This window comes from Cebus imitator, unplaced genomic scaffold, assembly GCF_001604975.1.
Source record: "Cebus imitator isolate Cc_AM_T3 unplaced genomic scaffold, Cebus_imitator-1.0 Scaffold688, whole genome shotgun sequence".
NCBI lineage: Eukaryota > Metazoa > Chordata > Mammalia > Primates > Cebidae > Cebus > Cebus imitator.
This window is the reverse complement of record NW_016108003.1, coordinates 217,675-232,687: the sequence shown is the minus strand read 5'-3', so window position 1 is coordinate 232,687 and position 15,013 is coordinate 217,675. Positions and strand designations below refer to the sequence as shown.

Here is a 15,013-nt window from a genome sequence, read left to right as displayed (position 1 = left end):
TAAGGCTCAAAGAGATTAGGTGCCTTGATCAACATTACACATATGTCCAAGCAGAATAAAATTTTAATGTCAAATTCTTTAATGTAAATTACAGGTGATTTTGTCAGTTTTGTATTTGGAATCTCTGTGAAAATTGTTAAATTTCCTTTTACTCATGAATTACACAGAACTTTTTTTTGCTTTCTGAATTTATATGGTTCATGTTGTATTTTCAACTAGTTCTGCCCAATTTTTTTTCTTTACCGTGTATTGTGAAAGAGATTATTTGATGCAATTTCTTTCTTTTGTGAAGGAAGTTTATCAATATGTTTATGATAATTCAGTTATTTTGGATCAATATAAGACTCCAATATTCATAAAATCTGGTAAAATTACCAATTACCAATATAAAAGAATTCTTATCATATCTACACCTACCAGAGAGCAGCAGTAAAACTGGTAAATGAATGATGAAACTTAATGAAGTCAGTAATTCCAGTAACCATTATATTAACAATATGAATTTAATATTTGCATTGAATTAGTTATCTATTCTAGCCCAACAAATTAACAAAGTATCTTTGATAGTCAAGGTTGTATTAATTAAAATAATGATCAATTATAATTATAAATTATTAAATATCATGATTCACAATAAATATATATATAGCTATTCATTTCATTTGTGACTAGATCAATTCTATGAAATCTATCCAGGAAAAAAAAAAATTCAGAGAAGGAAAATCTATGCACAGAAAAAATAGCCTCCATTTTTGTTTCCAGATTTCATCCTAATTCCTTCTTCTCTCCCTACCTTCTCTTGTTGACACTCCCACCTACTCCAATATGGTCTCTGCTGATTATTTCTGCCAAAACAGCTGTCACTACAATTCCCAGTGCCATCTATTTTTCCAATGTAGTGGGCAGTTTCAATCCACACCCTTTATGAATCCAGTGACTTCTATTCTAAGCATGTTTACTTTTTAAAATATGCTTCATCACCTTTTCTCTCTCACGGCCATTGTCTCATATGGGCATTCCACCTCTGTTTTCATTGCAGCTCTTCTCTCCTCTTCCTTAAAGGGTTGAAGGTTCTCAGAACAAAAGTTAAGTCCTTGTCTCCCTTTATATGCTTCTCCTCACATGAGCACCTCCATTTCTGGGTTTTCAGTTACCACATATGAATCTCCAGCAATTGCATTTCTTGTAAATTGCAAATTCATATAATCAATTGACAGTGCACATTTGCACATAGATGTCTACCTGTTAACTTATAAAGGATAACTCTGCATTAGCTTTTATTTCCTTCCATATCTTAGACTACTTTCTGCTGAGAGAAATTCATCGATCCTTCTTTTCATTATACTATTTAACATAATTGATATTAAGTAAAATTATTATTTGTAGGGATATTTTTCTACAAAAATCAAAGGCACAGAAAGTAAAAACTTTATTTGTTATGTTCACCTAGATATCCTGAGGGCAGCATACAACCTGGCTTAGAGAAAGTCCATTTTTACTTATAACTTGAATATAATAGTGATGAGTAAAAGACTTGTGCTAAGGATACTTTAATCAGTTTGCATAATCAGGCTTAGGGTTTCATTTTAAAGAATAAACAAATACAGGAAGTTTTCTATAGTAAAAATTTATTAAACAAGGTAAAATAAATTAAGTAAATATGAAAACCATGTTTCTCTTATATAATTCACAATATAAAGGTGCACATGCTATGTGAGCAAGAATAATTTAAGTTGTATAAATAGTTAAATAAATTGATATGTCTGCATGGTCATCTGTAAGGCATTAGAACCTGTATAGCTGAACAGGATGTTGTTTAATACTCATGAAAACATCTGACATATTTGATTCAATTCGTGTTCTGTTATAACATAAATGAGAATCTTTTCTTCCTCCTTAATATTCCTTACAAGCTTCTTGTTAAGAGAAGGATTTCATGATTTCTGCTCTGACAACCTCCCAGGCACAAGTACTGTATTTCTTCTCTGTCCGATAGAGAGTGATTCTCTGGAAGTATTTCCTTACAGTCAGTATGGAGTCCTCATTCATCAGGAAAGTCTCTTCTGTCTCCACCTCCTGCATCACACAGGCTTCCAGATCATTCAGCTGCTGGTAGAGTTCAGTGTAGAATTCGTCTAAATTAAACTTTTTATTTAGTCATTCATAACTAGAGTTCAGCGGGGGTCTCATCCCAAGCAGCAGGGTCTCATCCAAAGGAGCAGATAAGTCCTTTGTGCTAAAGAGGTTGAAGATCTGCTGGATCATCTCATGGAGGACGGAGTTGGCCTGAGCCTTTTGGAACGGTTTGTTATCAAACTCCTCCTGGGGAAATTCAAAATCATGTCTGTCCTTCAGACAGGAGAAAGGAGAGATTCTCCTCATTTGAGCCAGGAGGACCATGGTCCTCCTGTTATCCAGGATGTGGGTCTGAGGCAGATCACAGCCCAGAAAACAGCTGCATACCACCAGGGCCATCAGTAAAGTAAAGGGCAAGGCCATCGTAGATGTTACAGATGCTGCTGGGCTTCTTAAGATGGGTGACTCTGAACCCTGGGCTCTAGGTTCTCTGAAGAGCAACTTTGTGCATAGCCTTAAGTAGGGCACATACTAGCTTCAATTGTCTGAATACCCTTCTCTTTAACTTTCACTTTTCTCATTCGCTTTCTTTATGCACTCTCTATGTGGGCTTATACCAGTATTTCTCAGCCATGTTTTCTTTGATTATTGCCTTTCCTTTCCCTACCTCCAGAGCTCTGTTAGATAAATTTTCCTAATTGATTCCCTCATGATAATAGCACATATATACTGTATATATATTTATATATTGCATTTATATCTGTACTTTATACATTTGAAAAGTGGAAATTATGGTTTATTTAATGAAGAGTTATGAATGACCAAATAAAAAATTTAAGCTAAAAGTTGAAGTTTAAAGCTACTGACATTTAACTTGAATCCATAAAATTCAATTTGCTGAGTGATATTAAGAAGAATTAATTTACTGATATAAAATATTATTGAACAAGTTATACATACAAAATTATAATCTATAAAGATACATAATACCAATAGAATAAAATCTTTCAAAACTGCTAAAATTTATTTATACTTAAATTATTTTCTCAGTACTTATTTACAGTGTTTGTAACTTTTAATTTTGCTCTTTACAGAAAATAATTTAAAACTTGACTGGCTGCTAGATATTCATCTAGGCATAAACATTTTTCAGTACTTGACATGGTATTGATGTATTGAATAACTTTAGCAGAATTCAATAATTGTATTTTATTCTCAAAGCCTATCACACATTCAGAAGCACTGAGTATCAAACATAAGCCACGTCAGCAAAACAGCCAATAGCAACCCATATGCCAATAAAGGACACATATCCTGGTATAACTTTGGGATTGGAAAACAATGGAGAGAAAGTCCACTAATGGCAGCCATCTGTTCCACATACATTGGTAGCTCTGATCTTGTATTCATTTTGTGTATCTTCTGTAAATTCAATGTCAATGCTGTTAGTGTAATACACAAGAAAACCCAAATGAAAGAAAATAAATATGAAAGAATAATGATTTGCTAGAGATAAGCTTTGAAGTATCATAAGCCATTGTAAAATCTATGACTTTTTCACAACCCCAAAAATTAATTTTTGCATCTTTAGGAACAATATCATCCCCAATGACAGCACACAATTGAGAAAACCTCAATTGATTAAAAAAAATATTACTGGCATTAAAGTCTCAAATTTCCATTGAGACATTCCAATCCTAATTGATTCTAAAAAAAACTCTCATCTTTTTCTAAATATCAATAATGATACATAAGTAGTATAAATGGACAGTACAGTTGTTTTGCATAACATGTAAGACACCATGTATCTTTCTTTCTCATTTCCTTCTTTTTAAATTTATTTTATTTTAGGTGCATACTATATCTGGCATTTCTCCCTCCCCACCCCCCGTTGTCTCTCCCCTACCCCCCCAACTGTCCCATGTGTGTGATGCTCCTCTCCCTGAGTTGATGTGTCCTCCTTGTTCAACACTCACCTATGAATGAGAACATGTGGTGCTTGGCTTTCTGTTCTTGGGTCAGTTTGCTGAGAATGATGGTTTCCAGATTCATCCAAGTCCCTACAAAGGACACGAACTCATCGTTTTTTATGGCTGCATAGTATTCCATGGTGTATATGTACCACATATTCTTTGTCCAGTCTATCATTCATGGGCATTTGGGTTGGTTCCAGATCTTTGCTATTGTACACAGGGCTGCAATGAACATACGTGTGCATGTGTCTTTATAGTAGAAAGATTTCTAGTTCTTTGGGTATATACCCAATAGTGGGATTGCTGGGTCAAATGGAATTTCTATTTCTAGATCCTTGAGAAATCGCCACACTGTCTTCCACAATGGTTGAACCAATTTACACTCCCACCAACTGTGTAAGAGTGTTCCTATTTCTCCACATCCTCTCCAGCATCTGTTGTCTCCAGATTTTTTAATGATCACCATTCTAACTGGCGTGAGATGATATCTCAGTGTGGTTTCGATTTGCATTTCTCTAATGACCAGTGATGATGAGCATTTTTTCATATGTTTGTTGGCCTCACATATGTCCTCTTTTGAAAAGTGTCTGTTTATATCCTTTTCCCACTTTTGAATGGGGTTGTTTGTTTTTTTCCTGTATACCTATTTTAGTTCTTTGTAGATTCTGGATATTAGCCCTTTGTCTGATGGGTAGATTGCAAAAATTTTTTCCCATTCTGTTGGTTGCTGATTCACTCTAATGATGGTTTCTTTTGCTGTACAGAAGCTCTGGAGTTTAATTAGATCCCATTTGTCAATCCTGGCTTTTATTGCCATTGCTTTTGGTGTTTTAGTCATGAAGTCCTTGCCTATACCTATGTCCTGGATGGTTTTGCCTATGTTTTCTTCTAGTGTTTTTATGGTGTTAGGGCCTATGTTTAAATCTTTGATCCATCTGGAGTTAATTTTAGTGTAAGGTGACAGGTAGGGGTCCAGTTTCTGCCTTCTGCACATTGCTAGCCAGTTTTCCCAACACCATTTGTTAAACATGGAGTACTTTCCCCATTGCTCGTTTTTTCTGGGTTTGTCAAAGATCAGATGGTTGTAGATGTGTGATGTTTCTTCTGGGGTCTCTGTTCTGTTCCATTGGTCTATGTCTTTGTTTTGGTACCAGTACCATGCTGTTTTGATTACTGTAGCCTTGTAATATAGTTTGAAATCTGGCAGTGTGATGCCTCCAGCTTTGTTCTTTTTGCTTACAATTATCTTGGCTATGTGGGGTCTTTTGTGATTTCATGTGAAATTTAAAGTGTTTTTTTCCAGTTGTGTGAAGAAGGTCATTGGTAGCTTGAAGGGGGTATCACTGAATCAATAGATTACTTTGGGCAGTATGGCCATTTTCACAATATTGATTCTTCCTAGCCATGGGCATGGAATGTTTCTCCATCTGTTTGTGTCCTCTCTTATTTCACTGAGCAGTGGTTTGTAGTTCTCCTTGAAGAGGTCCTTTACATCCTTTGTTAGTTGTATTCCTAGGTATTTTATTCTCTTTGCAGCGACTGTAAATGGGAGTTCGCTCTTGATTTGGCTCTCTGTTTGTCTGTTATTGGTATATAGGAATGCTTGTGATTTTTGCACATTGATTTTGTATCCTGAGACTTTGCTGAAATTGCTTATCAGTTTGAGAAAATTTTGGGCTGAGACGATGGGGTCTTCTAGATATACAATCATGTCGTCTGCAAATAGAGATAATTTGACTTCCTCATTTCCTAATCGAATACCCTTTATTTCTTTTCCTTGCCTGATTGCTCTGGCTAGAACTTCCAATACTGTGTTGAATAGGAGTGGTGAGAAAGGGCATCCTTGTCTAGTGCCTGATTTCAAAGGGAATTCTTCCAGCTTTTGCCTGTTCAGTATGATATTGGCCGTAGGTTTGTCATATATAGTTTTTATCATTTTATGATACGTTCCATCAATACCTAGTTTATTGAGAGTTTTTAGCATGAAGGGCTTTTTAATTTTATCGAAGGCCTTCTCTGCATCTATTGAGATAATTATGTGGTTTTTGTTTTTGGTTCCGTTTATGTGATGGATTACATTTATGGATTTGTGTATGTTGAACCAGTCTTGCATCCCCGGGATGAATTCATTTCCTTTTTTAGACAAAGCAAAAGTTGTGCTTTTTGCATCCCAATCAATGGGGACAAAAAGAAAACAAATGTATAAATAAATATGATGAAAATTTAAGAATGGCAGCAATATCCCACTGGAGAAACAAAATGACAAAGTCTAACTTAGCTACATTCAGCCCAGGCAAGACAGTCATTAAAAAGGATGGGAAGGAGCAGAAGCAAAATTATAGAAAGGATGTAGATCAAAGGTAGCAATTGAGAATGGGCTTGAAGAGAAGTAATAATTCTTGGTCCAGTAGGTATTTTGGTGAATTCAGCCTTAATTGACAGTTGTGGTAGATACACCACACACAAGATGTTGTATGCAAGACAGGCAAATTTGTGACAGCACAATTATTCTCTCTGGAGAATGGACAAGTATAATTGTATCAAGTTCTCCCCTAGTGTCAATGATCTTCTTGTGATACACAAGAAAACCCAATGAAAGAACATAAATATTAAGAGATAAGGTTTTTTTAGAGGTGAGCTTTGAAGGGTCATAAACCACTTTAATATCTACTATTAGTTCACACCCCTAATAATTAATTTTTGCACTGATAAATAAACTCAGAAGATCAACATTTTTCTTGTCAAGGCTTTGATAAGAAGAAAAGGAATAGATGATTTCAAAGGCAATTTCCCTAAACTTAATAAAGAAAGATAATAATAACATTAATAAAAACAATAGTAAGTAGCTAAATTGTATAGTGTTTCTTGTCAATCAGGTGTTGTTCTTAGCACTGACAAAATCTACCCTAACTTTATCTAATGAGGAATACCTCATTTGTCATATTTATTGAATATTTACTATGTGCCTCATCCTATTTAGTCTCTAGAGGTATTGGTGACCAAAGCAGATAGTGACAGGTTGCACTATTTTCTCCATTTACAAAAGAAAAACACAGAAGCACTGGGATCTATTGAGTTGTGGAGCCATAACTGGAAGCCAGAAAATTAGACTTTGAATCCTCAGCTCTTACATGCTTTCTGGAATATTTCTGGCCGTAAAAACTAAAGCTAATTTCTAGGTTCTGGTCCGTGTTTTCTAAGTAGAGTCCCACCTAAAGCATGGCATGGTCTTTCTTTTCAGCTCCCTTTCTTCTCTTTCATTTTCTTAAAGCCTGATATGTTGCATTATGATTAAGAAGGGCCTCAGTTTACTTGCATATGTTATATAGTAGTTTTGTCTTCTTGGGAACGTATCTTCATAAGCTTGAATGCACTTGTAAAACTCTGTTCACCCGAGTATTACATTAATAAGTAGTGCCTTGAAAAACTCAGCATGTGTTTACCCTTTATTCAAATATCCGTAAAGCTTTAGATTTCTGTTTAGCACAACCTTAGTAAGACTAAGTCATGACAAGGCTAGAGACATGAGTTAAATAACTAAGCCAATAAGCTAAGGCTCAGAGCTCAGGGAAACTGCATTTAGAAGGGTTCACTAGAGGCATTAAAGGAGGGAAGGGAAGCGCTTTTTGAGAAATGAAGACAGTCCAGTCCATTAGAAGAAGAGGGCTGAGATGCAGAAAGGCTCTCAGTCATTTGACTTGCCAGCTAATTGATGCCTTTCATGTTGTAGGCCAGCAGAGTTTGCTGCTGTGTTAACTTTACCCCCTTGCTTTGAGGAACTGGGCTGACATGATGGGCAATATCTGGATAGAACTAAAGAAAAGGGTTGGAAAAAAAAATGTATTTGCATAGGTGGGAAGTAATTTGGCAAAAATGAGCACAGAATTGGAGCAAAGTTTGACTTAAGGCTTCCATGTTTCGGTGTGTCTTAGACATGGTAGTTACCTATCCTTATCCTGTAATTATTTCTATGTTCTTGTCACACACAGAAAATATGAATGATGTTGTTATCACCATCCATTTTACACATGATACTAGTGTCCACTTCAGTTTGATTTCCAAAATTTGGAATGTAGTATTCAGAATGCCCCTTCAGGTAGATAAACCAAGATTTTGGAATTTGAGTTCTTAGTCAGATTTTTTACCTGGTAATGTTTTCATTCTTTATACATGACTATATTCTCTTTTTCTTTTTCAACTTATTATTGTGATTTTCCATGGCTGAAAGTCAAGATTGTCCCATTTCCAATTTCCCTCCCTCTAGAAATTATATATGTATATATATGGCTATATATACTTAAATTATATGTAACATAAAATTTTATATACTTACCATATTAAACATATAATACATTTTAGATTATGTATTGAATACATGTTGATATAATTATATATGCTTTTTTAAAAATAGTCTATTTCATTCTGATTCCATTTCAGCAAATTTATTCTGCTCCCTGATTTTAAGAGAAAAGGACAATAATAAGTCTTATTGTGTCTTTATTTATTGTTTTTAATTTTTTATAGCATTTTAGGTTTTGGGGTACATGTGAAGAACATGCAAGATTGTTGCATAGGTACACATATGGCAGTGTGATTTGCTGCCTTCCTCCCCTTCACCTATATCTGGCATTTCTCCCCATGCTATCTCTCCCCAACTCCCCACCACCCGCTGTCCCTCCCCTATTTTCCCCCAACAGACCCAGTGTGTGATGCTCCCCTCCCTGTGTCCATGTGTTCTCATTGTTCAACACCCGCCTACGAGTGAGAACATATGGTGTTTGATTTTCTGTTCTTGTGTCAGTTTGCTGAGGATGATGGTTTCCAGGTTCATCCATGTCCCTACAAAGGACACAAACTCATTTTTTAGGGCTGCATAATATTCCATGGTGTATATGTGTCACATTTTCCCTGTCCAGTCTATCATTGACAGGCATTTGGGTTGGTTCCAGGTCTTTGCTATTGTAAACTGTGCTGCATTGAACATTCGTGTGCACGTGTCCTTATAGCAGAATGATTTATAAGCCTTTGGATATATACCCAGTAATGGGATTGCTGGGTTAAAAGGAATTTCTATTTCCAGGTCCTTGAGGAACGGCCACACTGTCTTCCACAATGGATGAACTAATTTACACTCCCACCAACAGTGTAAAAGTGTTCCTATTTCTCCACATCCTCTCCAGCATCTGTTGTCTCCAGCTTTTTAATGATTGCCATTCTAACGGGCGTGAGATGGTATCTCAATATGGTTTTGATTTGCATTTCTCTAATGACCAGTGATGATGAGCATTTTTTCATGTTTGTTGGCCTCATGTATGTCTTCTTCTGTTAAGTGTCTGTTCATATCCTTTGCCCACTTTTGAATGGGCTTGTTTTTTTCTTGTAAATATGTTTTAGTTCTTTGTAAATTCTGGATATCAGCCCTTTGTCAGATGGGTAGACTGCAAAAATTTTTTCCCATTCTGTTGGTTGCCGATTCACTCTAAGGACTGTTTCTTTTGCTGTGCAGAAGCTGTGGAGTTTGATTAGGTCCCATTTGTCTATTTTGGCTTTTGTTGCCAATGCTTTTGGTGTTTTGTTCATGAAGTCCTTGCCTACACCTATGTCCTGAATAGTTTTGCCTGGATTTTCTTCTAGAGTTTTTATCGTGTTAGGTCTTCTGTTTAAGTCTCCAATCCATCTGGAGTTAATTTTGGTGTAAGGTGTCAGGAAGGGGTCCAGTTTCTGCTTTCTGCACATGGCTAGCCAGTTTTCCCAACACCATTTATTAAACAGGGAATCCTTTCCCCATTGCTTGTTTTTGTCAGGTTTGTCAAAGATCAGATGGTTGTAGATAGGGTGTGTTGCCTCTGAGGCCTCTGTTCTGTTCCATTGGTCTATGTCTCTGTTTTGGTACCAGTACCATGCTGTTTCGATTACTGTAGCCTTGTAGTATAGTTTGAAGTCCAGTAGTATGATGCCTTCTGCTTTCTTCTTTTTTGCTTAGAATTGACTTGGCTATGCGGGCTCTTTTTTTGGTTCTATATGAAGTTTAAGGTGGTTTTTTCCAGTTCTGTGAAGAAGGTCAATGGTAGCTTGATGGGGATAGCATTGAATCTGTAAATTACTTTGGACAGTATGGCCATTTTCACAATATTGATTCTTCCTAACCATGAACATGGAATGTTTCTCCATCTGTTTGTGCCCTCTTTTATTTCACTGAGCAGTGGTTTGTAGTTCTCCTTGAAGAGGTCCTTTACGTTCCTTGTTAGTTGTGTTCCTAGGTATTTTATTCTCTTTGTAGCAATTGTGAATGGCAGTTCGTTCTTGATTTGGCTCTCTTTAAGTCTGTTATTGGTGTATAGAAATGCATGTGATTTTTGCACATTGGTTTTGTATCCTGAGACTTTGCTGAAGTTGCTTATCAGTTTCAGGAGATTTTGGGCTGAGACGATGGGGTCTTCTAGATATACAATGATATCGTCTGTAAATAGAGACAATTTGACTTCCTCTTTTCCTATTTGAATACCCATATATATATATATATATATATAAATATATATATATATAATTATATATATATAGTTATATATACATATATATAATTATGTATACTTAAGTATAGTTTAAAGTATTATATATACTTTGACAATATATAATTTAATATATGCTTATTAAATTAAATTATAGTTAAGTATTAAAAACATTAAATTTGTATATTATTAAATATATAAGTATACATAATTTAAGTATATGTATTTAAATATACTAAAGAATATACAGGCATGGTGTGGTGGCTCAAGTCTATAATCTCAACACTTTAGAAGGCGAAGGCAGGAGGATTGCTAGAGGCAAGAATTTACCAGCCTGGTCAACATAAAGAGATACCAGTTCGACTTCTACTAAGATGGCCAAATAGGAATAGCTCCAGAATGCAGTACGTAATGAAAGCAATGCCCAAGGCAAGTGATCTCTGCATTTCCAACTGAGGTACCAGGTTCATCTCAATGGGAGTGGTTGGACACTGGATGTAGCCCAAGGAGGGCAAACTGAGGTAAGGTGGGGCACTGCCTCACCTGGGAATGGCAGTGGGCCAGAGGATCCCCCCTCCTACCCAACAGAGGCCATTGGGGACTTCACTGGATGCTCCAGCACTCCAGCTCAGATACTGCCTTTTCCCACAGTCTTTATAGCCCACAGACCAGGATATTCCCACCAGGGCTGACAAGCACTGTGGGTTTCCAGCACAAAACTGGGTGGCTGTTTTAGCTGGTGCCTGGAATGCCTGCGAGACAGAACTGTCTATGCCCCTGAAAAAAAAGGGGACTGAAGACAGGGAACCAATAGATATGGCTTGGTAGGTCCCACCCCTATAAAGACAGCAAACTGAGACCCACTGGCTTGAGATTTTCACAGCCATCACAGAAGCTTGAGCTCAACCTGGGAAGGTTGAGCTCAGTAGCAGGAGGGACGTCTGCTATTACTTAGGCACTTCTAACATTGTTGTGTAAACAAAATGGCAAGGAAGTTTACACAGCAACTGGGTGGAGCCCATGGCAGCTCAGCAAGGCCTCTGCAGGCAGACAGTGACTAGCCTCCCTCCTTGCTGGGCAGGGCATCTCTGAAAAAAGGGAGTGGCCCATCAGGGACTTACAAATAAAGCCCCACCTTCCCAGGACAGAGCACCTGGAAAAAGCGGCAGTTGTGAATTCCACTTTAGCAGACTTAACTGTCCCTGCCCAGCAGTTCTGAAGGGAGCAATGGAGCTCTGAGCACAGCACTTGAACTGTGATAATGGACATACCGCCTCCTCAACTGGCTCCCAGACCCCTGTATATCCAAAGAGATGCCTCATATAGGAAAGCTCTGGTTGACATCTAGTGGGTGCCCTTCTGGTATGAAGCTAGCAGAGAAGGAACAGGCAGCAATTCTTGCTGTTCTGCAGCCCCTGCAGGTGACTCCCAGGGAAGCAGGGTCTGGAGTGGACCTCCAGCAGTCCTGCAGCAGAGGGGCCTGTTAGAAGGAAAACTAAAAAACAGAAATAAATAGCTTCAACATCTACAAAAAGGACATCCACTCAGAGACCCCATCCAAAAGTTACCAACTTCAAAGACCAAAGGTAGGTAAATCCACAAACATGGGAAGAAACCAGCACAAAAAGGCTGAAATCACCAAAAACCAGAATACCTCTTCTTCTGCAAGGTATCACAACTCCTCACCACAAGGATACAAAACTGGATGAAAAAGAGTTTTGACAGAAGCAGGCTTCAGAAGGTTGGTAATAACAAACTTCTCTGAGCTAACGGAGCATGTTCTAACCCAATGCAAAGAATCTAAGAACCTTTATAAAAGGTTAGATGAAATGCTAACTAAAATAACCAGCTTAGAGCAGAACATAAACAATTGATGGAGCTGAAAAACACAGCACGAGAACTTCATAAAGAATACACAAGTTTCAATAGCCGAATCGATCAAGCAGAAGAAAAAATATCAAAGATTGAAGATTAACTCAATGAAATAAAATGAGAAGTCAAGGTTAGAGAAAAAAGGGTGAAAAGAAATGAACAAAGTCTCCAAGGAATATGGGATTATGTGAAAAGACCTAATCTACATTTAATTGGTGTACCTGAATGTGACAGGAGAATGAAACCAAGGTGGAAAACACTCATCAGGATATTATCCAGGAGAACTTCCCCAACCTAGCAAGGCAGACCAACGTTCAAATCCAGGAAATACAGAAAACACCACAAAGATATTCCTTAAGAAGAGCAACCCCAAGGCACATAATCGTCAGATGCACCAGGGTTGAAATGAAGGAAAAATGCTAAGGGCAGCCAGAGAGAAGGGTCGGGTCACCCACAAAGGGAAGCCCATCAGACTCACAGCAGATCTCTCAGCAGAAACCCTACAAGCCAAAAGAGAGTGGGGGCTGATATTCAACATCCTTAAAGAAAAGAACTTTCAACCCAGAATTTCATATCCAGCCAAACTAAACTTCATAAGCAAAGGAGAAATAAACTCCTTTACAAACAAGCAATCGCTGAGAGATTTCCTCACTACCAGGCCTGTCTTACAAGAGCTCCTGAAGGAAGCACTAAACATGGAAAGGAACAACCAGTACCAGCCACCTCAAAAACATACCAAACGGTAAACACCATCAACACAATGAAGAAACTGCATCAACCAATGGGCAAAACAACCAGCTAGTCTCAAAATGGCAGGATCAAATTCACACATAACAATATTAACCTTAAATGTAAATGGGTAAAATACTCCAATCAAAAGACACAGACTGGCAAACTGGATAACAAGTCAAGACCCATCAGTGTGCTGTATTCAGGAAACCCATCTCATGTGCAGAGACACATATACACTCAAAATAAAGGGATAGAGGAAGATTTAGCAAGAAAATGGAGAGCAAAAAAAAAAGCAGGGAGTGCAATCACAGTCTCTGATAAAACAGACTTTAAACCAAAAAAGATCAAAAGAGACCAAGAAGGGCATTACATAATGGTAAAGGGATCAATGCAACAAGAAGGGCTAACTATCCTAAATATATATGTGCCCAATACAGGAGCATCCAGATACATAAAGCAAGTTCTTAATGACCTGCAAAGAGACTTAGACTCCCACACAATAATAGTGGGAGCTTAAACACTCCAGAGTCAATATTAGACAGATCACAGAGACAGAAAATTAACAAGGATATCTAGGTCTTGAGCTCAGATCTGGACCAAATGACCTAATAAACATCTACAGAACTCTCCACCCCAAATCCACAGAATATACATTCTTCTCAGCACCATATCACACTTACTCTAAAATTGACCACATAATTGGAAGTAACTCACTCCTCAGCAAATGCAAAAGAATGGAAATCATAAGAACCAGTCTCTCAGACCACAGTGCAATCATATTAGAACTCAGGATTAAGAAAATTACTCAAAACCACACAACTACATGGAAACTGAACAACGTACTCCTGAATTACTACTGGATAAATAATGAAATGAAGGCAGAAATAAAGATGTTATTTGAAACCAATGAGAATGAAGACACAACATACAAGACTCTCTAGGACACATTTAAAGCAGTGTCTAGAGGGAAAGTTATAGCACAAAATGCCCACATGAGAAGTGAGGAAAGATAGAAAATTGACACCCTATTGTCACAATTAACAAACCAGAAAAGCAAGATCAAACAAATTGAAAATCTAGCAGAAAAGAAATAACTAAGATCAGAGCAGACTGAAGAAGATAGAGACAAAAAACGCTTCAAAACATCAATGAATCCAGGATGCCGTTTTTTTTTAAAGATCAACAAATAGATAAACCATTAGCCATACTAATAAAAAAGAAAAAAGAGAAGAAGCGAATAGATGCAATAAAAAATGATAAAGCAGTTATCACCACTGATCCCACAGAAATACAAACTACCATCAGAGATTACTACAAAAACCTCTATGCATATAAACCAGTAAATCTAGAAGAAATGGATAAATTCCTGGACACTAACACCCTCCCGAGACTAAATCAGGAAGAAGTTGAATCCCTAAATAGAGCAATAACAAGGGCTGAAGTAGAGGCAGCAATCAATAGTCTACTAACCAAGAAAAGTCCAGATCCAGACAGGTTCACAGCTGAATTCTACCAGATGTACAAAGAGGAGCTGGTATTATTCCTTCTGAAACTATTCCAAACAATACAAAAAGAGGGAATCCTCCCTAACTCATTTTACGAGACCAATGTCATCCTGATACCAAAACCTGGCAGAGACACACCTAAAAAAGAAAATTTCAGGCCAATATCCGTGATGAACATTGATGTGAAAATCTTCAATAAAATACTGGCAAACCAAATCCAACAGCACATCAAAAAGCTTATCCATCACAATCAAGTCGGCTCCATCCTGGGGATGCAAGGCTGGTTCAACACATGCTAATCTATAAATGTAATTCATCACATAAACAGAAACAAAGACAAAAAACA

At 37.2% G+C, this 15,013-nt stretch overlaps 1 protein-coding gene across 1 annotated transcript; it reads right to left on the bottom strand.

The window, feature by feature from the left end:
• Nucleotides 1-1,793: 1,793 nt before the first annotated feature.
• LOC108296168 (interferon alpha-8-like) lies at nucleotides 1,794-2,729 on the bottom strand. The gene has a single exon (XM_037734931.1). The coding sequence runs from the start codon at nucleotides 2,497-2,499 to the stop codon at nucleotides 2,158-2,160; it is 342 nt and encodes a 113-aa protein (XP_037590859.1). The 5' UTR covers nucleotides 2,500-2,729; the 3' UTR covers nucleotides 1,794-2,157.
• Between the last annotated feature and the right edge of the window lie 12,284 nt (nucleotides 2,730-15,013).

Bases quoted from the DNA above. Each gene is read 5' to 3' on its own strand.
- LOC108296168 (XM_037734931.1), bottom strand. From the start codon at position 2,499: ATGGCCTTGCCCTTTACTTTACTGATGGCCCTGGTGGTATGCAGCTGT.